Here is a 14,790-nt window from a genome sequence, read left to right on the forward strand (position 1 = left end):
TTAGAGAATTCAGCACCAAACAAAACCGAGGAGGTCCCATGAAGAGCTGGAAAGTACATGGCACGTAGTTTGTAGGCCATACCTTTTTAATGACATTGAATGACATCTGAACATCTTCACAAGGTGTTCACCGTATAAATGGGGAGAGCTCTGTATCACTTCAAAAGGCTTCATATTCTCATAAATGCTTCAAATGGAAAAGCTTAACTTCAATTGTTGGGTGGGGCCGCAGTGCTGTTTGCAGGTCTTTTTTAATGTGGGTATGTACAATATAAGCCTTAACCGACCATGCTTTTTAGTTAGGCTTGCAACATGACTCCAGAAATGACAATAATGGTTGGTTGTTCTAGACCAGGGATGTCAAACATAAGGCCCGGAGGCCAGAATTTGCAGAGCAAAGACACCGATCCAACCAACTAGACAGTTTTGGAAAATCCGAACTGTATTTTCATGAGTCCGATTGCTTTTCATCCATCCTGATTTCTTAAATTTACTACAACATAATTTATTTATCCAGTAAAACTGATAAAATGGAGATGTATTATTGAAATTGCACTTTTTCTTATATTAAGATCTATCGAATTAAATGTGCACTTAAACTTCTTTACATGGTCAGAAAGAAGAGGTTAACTGGTCTGGCTTGCTTAATATCAAAGCGGTCTGCATGTGGCCTGAACCATAAAAGGAAAGTTTCTATCTATAAATCTATCTATAAATCTATTCTATCTATTTGAACCCTAGAGTCTGACATTTTGATTGTGTCATTATGGTTTTTTAAGCCGTCATATCATAAAAAGGAGGGCTTAATGTAAACGATAGCTAGCTTCATTAGCAAGATACCCCCAGAGATCTGTGTCTGTGCTAACATATAAAACAAATCATGCTAGAATTTCACTACCAAAAAAACTGAGCATACTTCTTTGATTGTCTGCCAGTACAGTTGACTAACACTGGCCATATTGTTTGCCATAATTGTATTAAAAAATTCTCCGGAAGACTCCAACACCACAGACACAATGGGTTAGCAGAGGTGAGGCCTAGCATACAGCTAACAACTATTCCTTCCTGTTGGCATCTATCTGTTACTGAAATAAGCTACACCCTTAATCCTGCATAATTTTGAGGATAATACATTTAAAAAAGAGTGACTTATATACAAATTCACTCCATTCACAGTTGTCATGAAAAGGGAAATAAGCTATGGACATCTTTGTTTTGTTTTTGTTTTTTAACTAGGCTGTAAAAATGGTTTGCTTTGTATTTTAGCATGACGAGTTTGTGGGGATGGAAGCCAGCCTGAAGGTGCTAAACAATGGCCGTGCTTTGCTCCGATTCTTGTTTGACATCAATTCACACTGTAATATTTAAACATCTGTGGTTTCGACTACATTTTTTTATGTACGTTCATGTACAGAAATGACTCTTGTTGATATCCTGACCTTGTATTCTATTGCCACACTCAAAAAAATGTGAAGACATGTAAATTTTCAATATTATTTGTTACATAAGAACAGTGTGAAACATGAAGTGTAATTGAATCTGGTCAAATTTAATTTACTTGAGTGGTATAAATTTAGTTTATACTAATCACATTCATTTAATCACCTGATTGTGGCACTGCCATACATGACAAAAAGAATAACATGCAAAACTAAGACATCCACATTTCATCTATTTTTTATTTACTCTGTATTTAGTGATACCTCCAGTAGTGACACGTAATGTTGATTATATTTAAAATTCAACCACTGAAATGGTTAAACACAAAATGATTTGATTGAGTTTTTGGCTGAAGTTCCTCTCTTTTACCTCTATGTAGGAAGCCATGTGTTCATCTGTTGTTTATAACATGTCCTGAGGCTATTGTGCTGATAAGGAGAGAATGTAGGAAGAGGAAGATTGACACTAGAGAAAAAAATGGAGTGTGAGAAAACAAAGAGAAAAGGAAGAGCAGCAGCTGCTGAATCCATTTCTGGGCGCATACTGTCACGGAGGGACACAGGAAGTCTTAGTGGTTCTCAAAGAGGTGAGATCATGCTTGCCTAAAGAGATGATGAAAGTTAATGAAAGTCTGCAGACAATGGGCTGAGCACATTTCCAAACGTGTTAACGTTGTTTTGCTTAATTCATCCATATCCAGATGAGATTCAGCCTATGAAATTCTTGAATATGATAAAATTAGATGGCCACTCTTATCTGGGTGGATTCTGGATCTGTGCCATGTTGGACAAACCTTGTCATTTGAGCAAAGACTAGCTCCTCTATCTTTGTCACTTGTTGAGAGGATGGCAAATTCCGCAGATTATTGCATTCCCACATCAAGAGTACAATAATGTACTCTTTCAACCCCCTGTCACCAGTTTTTATCTCCATTAAGCCAGAGATTACCAACTTGCTGGTGACAAAAGGTGTAGATATAAACACACAGATGTAACAAAACAGCAGGCTTTTGTCAGTGCAGAATGTCTAGAGAGCGACTTGAAGGTGTGAAATGGATCCACGTTGTTTGGCGTACGTGGAGGCCGTGTTGGGCCAGTGCTGAGCTCATTTCCCAGGGTGCTCAGCAGCAGGTGTGCATCTCATTTGCCTGTCATTTCACCTGTTGACAGTGTTTGTGTTTTTAGAGTATTTTCTCTGTGTGTGTCTGCAGCTTGCAACAAGAGAAAAGTTTATTTAAGTCTACCTTTTGAATCCACTTTGGACATGCTTTGGCTTACAAAGCTGCGTGTGTGTGCATGTCCCGTGTGCAACTACACTAACATGCGTGCTTGCTTGTGCCTGTCTTTACGTGTGGCAGGTCGCCACAGGAGTGGCAGAGCTGTAATCAGCACTTTACACTATGTCGCACTAAAGGAAATGTTCTGAGAAAAATAGGAGCAATTACTGACTGGAGTAATGCACAACCAGCTCTGACCTCATCCAGGACTTGAGATTACATTGAGACAGGACACAGACTTACTGCAGGGAGGGTAGCTCTCCACAATGATGTCATACATGCTGTCTGCCAGTGGAAAAGATAAAAAAAACAAACAAACAAACAAAAAAAACATGGAGCAGCTATAATGCCTTACATCTTGCTTACATTTACTCTTTTTTTTTTTACATGCCTGCGTTATTTCCAGCACTATTGTATTGCATCCTGTGGTACATCCTGCTGCTGAAATACTGCATACTGGGATGTCCTGCACTGAGTCAGGGACACTGAATAGACATCAAGTCCCCACGGTACATCTCAGACTCAAGCACACAGCTATAGCTTTTCCTTTGGCATAAAGTGCTCGATGTTAGCGCAGTCCTTCAAGGTTTAGCTGCAGAAAGAGCCTAGAAAGCACAGAATAAGCAAATCACAAGTAAGACAAACATTAGAGTCACATTTCTGCCAAGATGACTTCCTTTCATACTTCCAGTGACCTCTTAGGTTGTTCCATTTTCTTTTGTGGCCTTTGTTTGCATACGCCTGCAATTAGTTGTTTGATGGCACTGAAGTCGAGTTGGCAAAGGCTCAAGAAGGCGGCACAACGAGCTGCTGAACTTCTAAACCCTGCCGAGTTAGCTCTCGGGGCTGCTTGCATAGGCATATACTTTTGCATAAAAATGAAAAAACGGTTACACGGAAATAGCCTGGTTCAGATTCTGAGGGGATTTACAAAACCAAGCAGGATTTCAGGTGGAAAATATTACGTGGCTCTGTGAGAACTGAGCTCACATGGTTTCTCACTGCAACTTAAACCTCAGCAAAAAGTGTAGATGAAATATATTTTGTTTGAGACCTCCATCATAATCCATATTTGACTCTAGGCGATATAACAAAATGCAGATTCCTGGGTACAGGGTGGCAGAAACTTACCCAGTATGTGTTTTTCACTGCTACCTCATTCTGTTTGCTTTCCTGCAGGTGTTTAAGGACAATCTGCTTTTCAGGATTGAGATTTTGGAGTATTTTCATTAATTCTTGCTGGAAACCCATTCTTAACTTTCAAATGAAACTACAAATTTTAAAATCCAGCCTGGATTTATTTCAGATTGCAGTGGGTGCGCTGAGAAACTCTAGTGCAGGGTACTATCTGAATGGTGACACAAGGCCTTTTCTCACAGCATTTTATCCGATTGAGGTCACCCTGCTTGGGGCTGAAACGTAGCAGCAACATAACGTAGCAGCATAGCAACATAACTCTGGCACCTAGTGTCATAATCACAGAGGGTTCATGTAACCTAGATTAGTTTTCATGAAAAAATAAATCCTCATAAAATATCTGAGAAGATTTGCATTTTGGAAGATTCTGAACTCCCGCCACTGTTCTGCCGTAGCCCACCGGCCGAAAGGCATGCAGCTTTGTGAGGAATGCAGGCAGTTTGTGGTCTGGCCAACTATGTGCACAGGCAAGGGCCTCATAGGTGAATCAGCCAAGAGTACAGGGGAGAAAACTGCGCTAATAGTTTTACCTTTTAAAATACGTAATTTAGTAATTATTTAGTTTTGCCTTGTCTGAACATTTGATATTAGACAACGCAGACCATGCCACTGTGGGTTAAGTCTTCTGGTGGAGTGGAAGTATTTAACATACAAACTATTTGGTGGGAATGTTGTACTCATACAGAACAAGGCTCTGGAATTTAGAGGTCAAATGTCTTTACCTCTGTACATGCCATAACAGGTTTATATTGTATATGCTACTGTCAGCTGCTCCCATGTGAAAAACAGGCAGCTCTCCTTGTTTGATTTGGCAGATTTTTACACAGCATGCCCTTTCCTGATGCAATCCCAAGTGGATTTCTGCCTCTGTTGGAATCTTTCATAGACCTTTCACTTCATAGGTGAATATATAAACAACTACATTATGGAGCTGCATTGTACGTACTATACCATACATTTTGCTATTTTAACGATTACTGTGTACTATTCAGATATTTGGATGTATGTTATTTTGATGCTTTGGCAATACTGTTTCTAAAAAAGGTCATCAAAATAAATCGCTTTTTAATGTTACTTTGGCCATTTATGTTATATATTCACTCAACAGCATGGCGGTTTACGCAATTTCCTCACAAGCGAAAGATCCCTGTTTAGATCATTAGAGGCGACACACATCCCTTTGGGGTTTTGTCAGGAAGGACATATTAAAAAAAGAAAAGAAAAAACTCTGCCAAATCAAATATGCTGAGCTACACATGTGGTTACCTCTTGGGAATAAGGGAGAAGCCCAAGTAGCTTTAGCCTATGCTGAAAATTGCTGAAGGCAAAAGATGAAGCTAAGGTTCCCTTAAATGAATGTAATGTTGTTATACAGCAGGTCTGTGATTGTGAAGCCAGGCTTTTTGGGGGCAATTCTGTAAGCGGTTGTGACCCCTGACCTTTTTGTAGACCAATCTTTACCAGGGCGCAGTTCTCAGGACTTCATTATGTAATGGTATTTATGGCTAATTACTTAAGCTATTTATTACCTTAAGCCTAAGTAAACACTTCAAAATTGTACAACCCAGAAATGGGCATGGCAAAGACCCACAGTATTATCTGTGTATCAGTCTCAGCACTAATAGATCAAACAAAAGGGGGGGGGGGAGAAAGTAAAACACTTTAGTGGTTAGATAATTGCCATTTATTTTCTGCAAACATATTTGTAATTGAACTATATAACCGTAATTATTTTAGCTTTTCACAGAAATATCTGTTTACTCCTCAAAAAGCATGATTACACAACCGTTACGGGTCGCTAGGCTACAGTATTTCAAAAATATTTGCCAACGAAGAAGACTTCTCGGGAATTACGTAGCTCTACAGCCGGACGTAGTCACCGCCCCCGCCTTCTACCCGCGCTGTCGTCGAAGATTGTGTGTTTAGGAAGATGCGTGCCTTTATCTAAATAAATTGAAAATTATGTCTAAAATTTTTCTCCGCAATTATAGTTTATTTTTAAAAGAGATTAAAACGTTTATTATAACGGTCATTGAGGTATTTGAGGGACCGACATTATAACTTCTGACATACTCTGACATTTTCAGGCGGAGTGAGTGGTCTGTTTGTTTGCTTCCTCTCTGGTCACAAGCGTGCTCAGTTTCGTGTACAGCAGTAATGCTGCACTTTAGCTTAAATAAATACCGTTTATTCCATATGTTTACGTACTCGCACATTCTGCCTGCTCTTTAACCAAACTAGAAGTCAGCAGCTCTGTAAACATGGCGGGAGTTATCCGGAGGCTCGACGAGACTGTTGTCAACCGCATTGCTGCGGGAGAAGTTATTCAGCGTCCTGCCAACGCCGTTAAAGAAATGATTGAAAACTGGTAAATTAGCAGCTATATAAAGAGCAGTTTCAGTAACGTGAGCACTAACGTTAGGATATTTAAGTCACTGTACGACTAGTGACTTAAATATCCAAGTAGCGGGATTATTAAAGGTGGCCATACATGGCCGGGGTGACTGTTTACATCACGTGTAACATAGTAACAGACCTGTAACTGTCTCCACTTAGCGTGCAGTGTGACCCTGTGGTAAATACACTTTTGTGTTTTACAATTGTTCCAGTTTGGATGCAAAGTCCACAAGCATTCAGGTGACGGTGAAGGACGGCGGACTGAAACTTCTTCAAATTCAGGACAACGGCACTGGCATCAGGGTGGGTGACCCGCCCTTTTAGCTGGGTGGCCTCTGCTTCATCATTACGCAGTCAGGGTTAAGCTATTTTGGTTTTCTTCTGTCACTGAGTGTGCTAAGTCTTTCCCTGAACTGAAAGACGGAAGACACCAACTCAAGTGTACTTGTTAACACATTTGAACAATTTATACTTGAGCTGTTTTCTTGTAACTACAGCCATTTTTTCATGTCTTCTAACAATTTGCCCCAGTAATTTCTGGTAACATTAAATATGACAAAATGAGAAGTAATATAAGTTTTAAAAAAAGGATTGATTTTTCAAGAAAATGTAATTAAAATGACATAATTTTCATGTTCCAACCCACGGCGATGTATTGTTAAATTGTATAAATCTTAGTTTTGACCAGATGGAGAATTACATAGTACTTACTCATAATTACTTGTCACAGGCTTTAGTTTTCCCACCACAGTGAGGAACAAGCATACAATGATATATGACTATAACAACTGAATGCATGAAGTTAAAACTGAATGAGTGCCTAAGCTTACAAACAAGCTTACAAATGATGTTTTATGTTACGTCAGACATATTTATGCTATGAAAAACAAAATTCTTTGTTTGGCTTTGATTAAAAATCACTTCAAATTTTAAGGGTCAGTATGAAGGGTTGCCTCAGAATGACCCTGCTGGTGACGTAATGGTAGTTTGTTCAGAATATGCTGTGTACCAAGTGAAACTCTTTTTCACTACTGCAGAAGGAGGACATGGAAATCGTTTGTGAGAGGTTCACCACGAGCAAACTTCAAACTTTTGAGGACCTTTCGAGTATCGCAACCTATGGATTCAGAGGAGAGGTGAGCTGTGCACCTCTGTCTGCCTTCACTGTATTAATTTGTTCTGCATTACATTTATTGTGTTTGTTCTTGTCTGCAGGCCCTTGCTAGTATAAGCCATGTTGCCCATGTGACCATAACCACAAAGACTGCTGATGCAAAGTGCGCTTACAGGTACTGTTGCATTCCTTATCTGCTCTAAAGCCTTACTAAAGGCTACAAAACAACTAGGATGTCAGCTCTCTCATAAATTGGTTGTGTTCTCTTGCAGAGCCAACTACAGCGATGGCAAACTAAAAGGCCCTCCCAAACCATGTGCTGGAAACCAGGGAACGCAGATCCTTGTGAGTTCTCCTTGCAGATGAGCTGCTCTCTAAAATACAATTTATAGATGCTGAGAAGCTGCTCTTCTTGTTGATTGCAGGTGGAGGATCTTTTCTATAACGTCTCCACCAGGAGAAAAGCTCTAAAGAGCCCGAGCGATGAGTACTCCAGGATTGTAGAAGTGGTCGGCAGGTGTGGGTTTTATTCGTGTCTCATGATTCTTGGTGAATTTGCTTCAACTTGTTAACATTGTCTTACTCTGCAGGTACGCCATACACAACTCAGGAAAAAGCTTCTCTGTCAAAAAGGTAAGATGTGCTTTATTTTTCATTTAAATTAAATGCCTCCCTCAAGCACGCGAAGCAGTTTTCTTCAAATAAACTATTTGCTGTCTGTTTTTGTGACTCCTCTTTCCAGCAAGGAGAGACCGTGGCAGACGTAAGGACTCTTCCCAATGCGTCTGTAGTCGATAATATTCGAGGGATTTTTGGCAACGCAGTCAGCAGGTATTCCGGCAAATCTCCTTTGATGAGCGCTGCTTTTTATGCAACCTCTTCTCACCTCTGAGCTGATTGCATGACCGGCTCTGTGGTATGTTCCCAGGGAGCTGATCGAGGTTGCCTGTGAAGATCAGAAGCTCGCTTATAAGATGAAAGGCTACATCTCAAACGCAAACTATTCAGTCAAGAAATGCATTTTGATCCTGTTCATAAACCGTACGTACCACAGAAACTTACTGGAAACGCAGCAGTTAGCATTTAATCTTGTTAGCTGCTGTGTTTCTGTGAAATGAAGCTGTCTTCTGCGATGTCTCAGATCGTCTGGTGGAGTCGAGCGCTTTGAAGAAAGCGATTGAGACAGTTTATGCTGCATATCTCCCCAAGAACACACACCCGTTCCTTTACTTGAGGTAATGTACTTTACCTGTGTGGCTTTGTGTGTGTGTTTGCTTTTTTAAGTCGTACATCTGTTAATAACAACAATAATAGTTAGGCTTAGCAGGGGGAAGACACATCTTTTTGACATTCATCTATCCTTGTAACTCAGTTATCACAGCTTGACCATCGCTTGAAGTTTTATGCAAAAGTTCTTGTTTAAACTTGTTAAAACTGGACCAGGCACATAATGACGGGTGTGTTCCAGTATCATCCAGTGCTGCCTGGTGATTGGGTGAGTTTAATGAGAAATCCTCTTAAGTAGTACATTTTTTTCCTGCCACAGAAAAGACAGATGTAAATATTTGGGAGATCAAGGAGAAGAGACAGCAGGTTGAGCTCAGTTTCAATTCAGTTTTCTGCAATTCACAGAGAACTCAAATGTGTGTAAGACAGTTTATTTTACACTTACAACATTAAAGTGAAGTGGCAGACTTGAAGTTTGAAAGGGGCTGTGTGAAAGAAAAGTCTGCCAACGGTCTGTCTCAGCTGTCCTGGTCCCAGAGTACACCCTCTGAATTTTGTACAACACGCTAACTGAAACATTACTCCTTGTAGAAAATTTCAGTGTCAGAGTCCTTGACATTGTTTAGTGGACCGGTTTTGTTATTGACATAGTCTCTTATCTGAAAGTAATGCAAGAGGTTGTTCCTATCTTACATTCTTGCTCTATTTGATTAAAGGTCAGTAGGACCACATTCTCCAGTTGGTCTCTAAAAGAAAACCTCACAGTCCATTGTTTAAATGACCTGGTAAGAAATCCGGATTGGTAACAGTTGGGGAAGATGGATGTTATTTCAGTTCTCACTGCAATCCATTGCACTTCCCTCCAGTCCTTGAGTGTTTTTATTGTGATTGGGTTCCTACACCAATCTTTTACAGTTTTCATATTCTTCATAACAATTAGGTTTGAAAGAGGATGCTTAGACGCTGAAGATTCAATATAAAGCTAAATTGAAGAAGACATCTCAATTGATATTTTCTAAATTGTATGAAGCTGCAAAGTTGACTTCTTTATGAGTGCCCATCTTTTGGACCAGATGAAACTTTCATTTATATTTTTTAATTTCTTTTCTATTTGAATCATCCTCGCTTGATAGAGTGAGACCCCGTGTAACCAGGACATAGGGAGTGAGTTGTAAAGTTCAAGATCTTGCTTAATCTTATTGAATAAATAAGCTTTAAACATCTGATCAAACTGGGATGTTGGAAATATACCCAAGCAGACGAAACCCATCAAAGACCATTTATAAAGGGGAGGAAGTAAAAGATTTGGGTGTCTGTTGCTGACATAGCCTCAGATTTGGAGAAATACATTTTTATACCAGATAAGGTGCTAAATAAATGTTTCACTTCTATTAGACAATTTACTGATTTTTTGTAGGGTTAGACAAGAATAATAAAACATCATCAGCATATAAAGTAATCTTATGAAGATCCTGACCGATTACAATCCTGCAGACTGCAGGGTCACATCTTTTTGTATCAGTTAACGACTTTATAGCCAGACTGAATAATAGTGGCGACAGCCCTGTTGGCTTCCTCTCTTAAGAGTTTTTAGACCTAACCACATTAGCTGTAACGGTTGCCATAGGGCCATTAAAAAGAACCTTAAAGGAGTTAATGAAATTATGACCTAAACCAAATTGTTCAGCTTGGTCAAAGGGCTTCTCTGCATCAAGAAAGACCATCTGTTGCTTGTTATTGACATATCTGAATCACATTTAGGACTCTTCTAACACTGTTTCTTGAGTTACTACCTTGAATCTCTGTTGCTTTCTAACTTTCACAGCTTAGAAATCGCTCCTCAGAATGTGGATGTTAATGTTCATCCCACTAAACATGAAGTGCACTTCCTGCATGAGGACAGTGTCATCGAGAGCGTTCAGAAGCACATCGAGAGCAAACTCCTGGGCTCCAACTCCTCACGTACATATTTCACTCAGGTATGAAGTGACAAGGTCTCTTTCTTACTGTGCCCCTACTGTTTCACGTCCACATTATCTGACGTATTGTGCACCGCCACGTGTTTACTGCAGACTGTAGATAAAAGATGGATACAATCGCTTTAATTTCCTGCATTTATCTTAAAGCTCAAATTTAGCGTTCCTGTCTCCATCTTTGTTTTTTTGCAACCACAAGTGACAACATTTGTATGAAAGGCTTTTGCCCTGGCTTCATCTTTCAGCAGGGGAAGTTACCACCAGGTCATTTACAGTCTGTGCCCATCTCTGTCTTTGTGTAGACGTTGTTGCCGGGACTGTCAGTCTCAGGTAACACTGAGGTTAAGGCCTCCAGCACCACATCGGAGTCTAGCGAGCGAGTCTACGCACATCAGATGGTGAGGACCGACTGTCGCACACAGAAGCTAGATGCCTTCCTCCAACCGAAAGAAAAGCCGCTCCCTGATCCCAAGCCTGCTGGTCCCAGCAGTGGGCAGACTGCGATCAAAGCCATCCAGGCGGACAGCATAGAGATAGACGATGTAGATGACTCAGACATGCTGGAGGCGCTGGCTGAACAGGAAGCAGAGGTGCCAAAGGGCGAGGAACAAGGCAGCGTCGGTGCTCTTGATAATCAGAGGTGAATGACATATGTGCAGTAGCAGTAGCAGCATTAGATTGTGTGAGTCAGCAGGGATTAAAGACTCAGTCAGGGAGTAACTTTGAGTGTAATCCTGTCAGAATTTCTGCAAGTTAGATCAGGACAAGTCTAATGTACGATTGATCCTGCACTGTGAGCAAATCTGAACATTGACCCGCAACAAATGAGTTGTGTAAGAGAGCAGAAAGAAGAATGTAAAAGTAAACATGGATCAGCCCTCACTGATGAGACATCAGCCTTAGGGCCAATCAGTAACAAAAGCAGTGTTGTGTTTAACTAACACTGGCATTTAAAGTTACAGCATGTCATTTTTTAAGGTTATTTAACTGAAAAAAAGAACGCTGTGCTCTTAAATATGCATTGAGGAGTGTATCAATACATCTTCCAACAAAGTGTTGCTTTCTCATTAAATTAGAATTAATATAGAAATAGAATTAAATACATAGGAGCAGGCGATGGTTTGTGAAAGCTGCCATGTTGCCCAGTCATATTGAATACAGTGGCTGAGATGGACATGTGTTTATGTATGTGGCTAAAGATTGGCCACACATACATGAGGTAATAGTATACCACCAGGCTCGAGTATCCTAAGAATCACACTTTCCCTCTGATAAACTATTTGGTTAAACTCAGATTGTATAAGAGTTTATTCACTACCTGTGAGAGTGATTTTAGATCCACTTTAAAGAAAGTTTCACTTTCAGCGCCAGCTAACAACAGCTAACAGCTGAAAAAACAGCAGCGCTTATCAACAGAAAGGTTCAGGATATCCTCAAAAACTCGGCTCATTATCGCTGTGATTACACAGGAGTGATTTTCACTGACTCACCAAGTGGTATCAGACTCCTTTCACAAAGTTTTACAGCCTCCGCCAGAGTAAATAGACGTGGACACATATTGACGGGTGAGGTAAACGGTGGAGTCACACTCACTACAGATGAACGGCCAGAGATGTTTGTCCTACAGCAGCAACTGTAGCTGGCATTATTGCATTATTCACTTGAATACGGAGGAGTAAGAAAACAGAATTCAGCTGACTGTAACGTACTGACATCTAGGGGTGAGACTGAATAACAGGTTGTTAAGAGTTTTGGCGAGACAGTTGTTAAAACATGAACACTGAAGATCCTTCATAGATAGATTCCTGAGCTGTAAAGGGGTGATTAAAGAGTTTCAGGCAAAATTTAAAGTGAGCCAACTACGCAGCACAAAACAGCTGTGACAAATCAGACAAGAAAAGTCAAACATCTGGCAGCTTCAGAGCCACATATTCCTCCTTGTTGTAGAAGTAGATAAAGAAAGATAAATATTGGCGTTAGCTTAGCAGAAACATGACTCCAGATGAATACTGTTGGTTTCTTCTGCCCCCAAGTGGCCAACAAAGAAAGTCATCCAGTCCAAGCTTGGAGTACATGTAGACTTTATATTTTTAAGACAACAAATATCTGCAACTAAATGTGTGTTAACATGTATGATCACTGGCACATCCTGTTAAGTCCCACAGCATTTTTAATGTAACCGGGTGTGATTGGGTCTGTGTGCGTTATTGTGAGACAGGAAGCGACCGAGGACAGAGCAGAAAGAGCAGCAGCAGGAAGAAGGCGAGGACTTGACGGCCGCAGCCACGCCCAAGAGACGAGTGATCAAACTGAACAGCATCAAAGAGCTGAGAGCTGAGATCACAGAGAACACACATAAAGGTGTGGCGTCACAAAACCTGCCCTGTACCTCTGAGCACTAGCGCCAAATCAGATCTGGGGAATCTCCATCCCGGCTAAACTGAGCAGTCTAACATAAGAACCTCTTTGACTCTCTAAAAATGTTCCACTGATTTGACTTCCTGCTCCGGGGCCCAGGTTGTTTTTCATAACCAGCTTTACGCAACTTCTTCTGCTGCTACATCATGCTCTCGTAATGATTCATTCGACCTCTCAGCATGTCTCAAATAAACCCTTTATTGATGAACTTTAAGAGCGGTTTTTGTGATTTATATAACAAAACAAAGCCAAACATGTTTTATTCATGCACGTTCTCTCCAGGCCTTCAAGAAATGATGCAGAACCACTCGTTTGTGGGCTGCGTCAATCCCCAGTGGTCTCTGGTGCAACATCATACTAAGCTCTACCTGCTCAACACCAACAAACTCAGGTGAGAACCGTGAAAAAACTCTGTTCAGCTCTGCTCTTTCAAGCTGGTGCTGCTGCTTTATGTCTCATAATGTGTTTCTCTTGCAGCCAGGAGCTTTTCTACCAAATACTCATTTATGACTTTGGAAATTTCGGTGTACTCAGACTGTCTGTAAGTAAAGTGTACAACGTCAGTGATTAGAAAACACTGTGTGGATCCTAATGATGGATAATGTGTTTTCAGACCCCAGCACCTCTTTATGACTTGGCCATGTTGGCTTTGGAGTCAGAGGAGAGCGGCTGGACTGAAGAGGACGGTCCCAAAGAAGGCCTGGCTCAGTACATAGTGGACTTCCTGAAAAAGAAAGCGGAGATGCTAGAGGACTATTTCTCCATGGAGATAGACCAGGTCAGAAATATTCTCTTTAGATAATTTCTGCTTGCATTTCAACATTGTTCGAACTCATGTTATAACCAAAAAAGAAACCAAACCCAAAACACATCCACAACAGGAAGGAAACCTACTAGGACTCCCGCTGCTCCTCGACAACTACACCCCAGTCATGGAGGGTCTCCCTATGTTCATCCTGCGCCTGGCAACTGAGGTAAGCTAGATCATAGCCTCTCCATTTAAGCTACAATTCTGGAAACACAAACTGAAGACCTTTGTGCGGCGATGTCGTGCAGGTGAACTGGGACGGTGAAAAGGACTGTTTCAGAGACTTCAGCAAAGAGTGCAGCATGTTCTACTCCATCAGGAAGCAGTACATCCTGGAGGCCGAGCCAGGAGAGGAGCAGGTGTGAATACTGAACTTTGCAGAAATTGTCCAGCCAGTTATGGACCTTGTTTTGTCTCGTGTGAGGTGTAACGCTCGTGACGTTTCAGGGCACTGAGGTGAACTCTTGGCGGTGGAAAGTCGAACACCTCATCTTTAAAGCTTTCCGAACCCTCTTCAGTCCTCCGAAGAGCTTCAGCGAGGATGGCACTGTGCTGCAGATCGCCAACTTACCCGATCTCTACAAAGTGTTTGAGAGGTGCTGAAACTGCTCATCATGGCTGAAAAAAATCAACTATATAAGCTCTTTTTCTTTTTTTTCTTAAATAACACATACTGTAAATAAATACTTTATAGAAAACAAGACTTCACATTTCTGTCTTTATGAGTAAAAATTCTGTTATAAAAGGGTCTCTGTTGCAGGAAACCCTTTCTGAACGGCTTACTGAAAAGTGCCAAGGCTCCACATGGTTTCCTAACACTAAGACTTCAGGCATGAAGCCAGGAAAATAGAAGTGGGTCACAAGTCCCATAACGAAACCCGAAAACGTGCCAGCAAATGAGCTCGACTTTTATTACTTCTCCATTCCACCTGTCAGT

The 14,790-nt window shown here is 40.9% G+C and overlaps 1 protein-coding gene across 2 annotated transcripts; it reads left to right on the plus strand.

Moving 5' to 3' along the window:
* Positions 1–5,806: 5,806 nt before the first annotated feature.
* mlh1 (mutL homolog 1, colon cancer, nonpolyposis type 2 (E. coli)) lies at positions 5,807–14,517 on the plus strand. 2 transcript variants are annotated; one of them, XM_005742352.1, is made up of 20 exons: positions 5,807–6,005; positions 6,155–6,281; positions 6,523–6,613; positions 7,348–7,446; positions 7,526–7,599; positions 7,697–7,769; positions 7,850–7,941; positions 8,015–8,057; positions 8,167–8,255; positions 8,353–8,465; positions 8,566–8,659; positions 10,477–10,630; positions 10,930–11,267; positions 12,846–12,988; positions 13,328–13,436; positions 13,523–13,586; positions 13,659–13,823; positions 13,927–14,019; positions 14,102–14,212; positions 14,301–14,517. In XM_005742352.1, exons 2-20 carry the CDS (start codon positions 6,175–6,177, stop codon positions 14,454–14,456), a joined length of 2,208 nt encoding a protein of 735 aa, XP_005742409.1. In that variant the 5' UTR covers positions 5,807–6,005; positions 6,155–6,174; the 3' UTR covers positions 14,457–14,517. The 2 variants fall into 2 exon arrangements, with proteins under 2 accessions (XP_005742409.1, XP_005742410.1); XM_005742353.1 differs by lacking the exon at positions 6,155–6,281.
* The last annotated feature ends 273 nt before the right edge of the window (positions 14,518–14,790 follow it).

This window comes from Pundamilia nyererei, unplaced genomic scaffold, assembly GCF_000239375.1.
Source record: "Pundamilia nyererei isolate P.nyererei 1_Seehausen unplaced genomic scaffold, PunNye1.0 scaffold00120, whole genome shotgun sequence".
Classification (NCBI taxonomy): Eukaryota; Metazoa; Chordata; class Actinopteri; order Cichliformes; family Cichlidae; genus Pundamilia; species Pundamilia nyererei.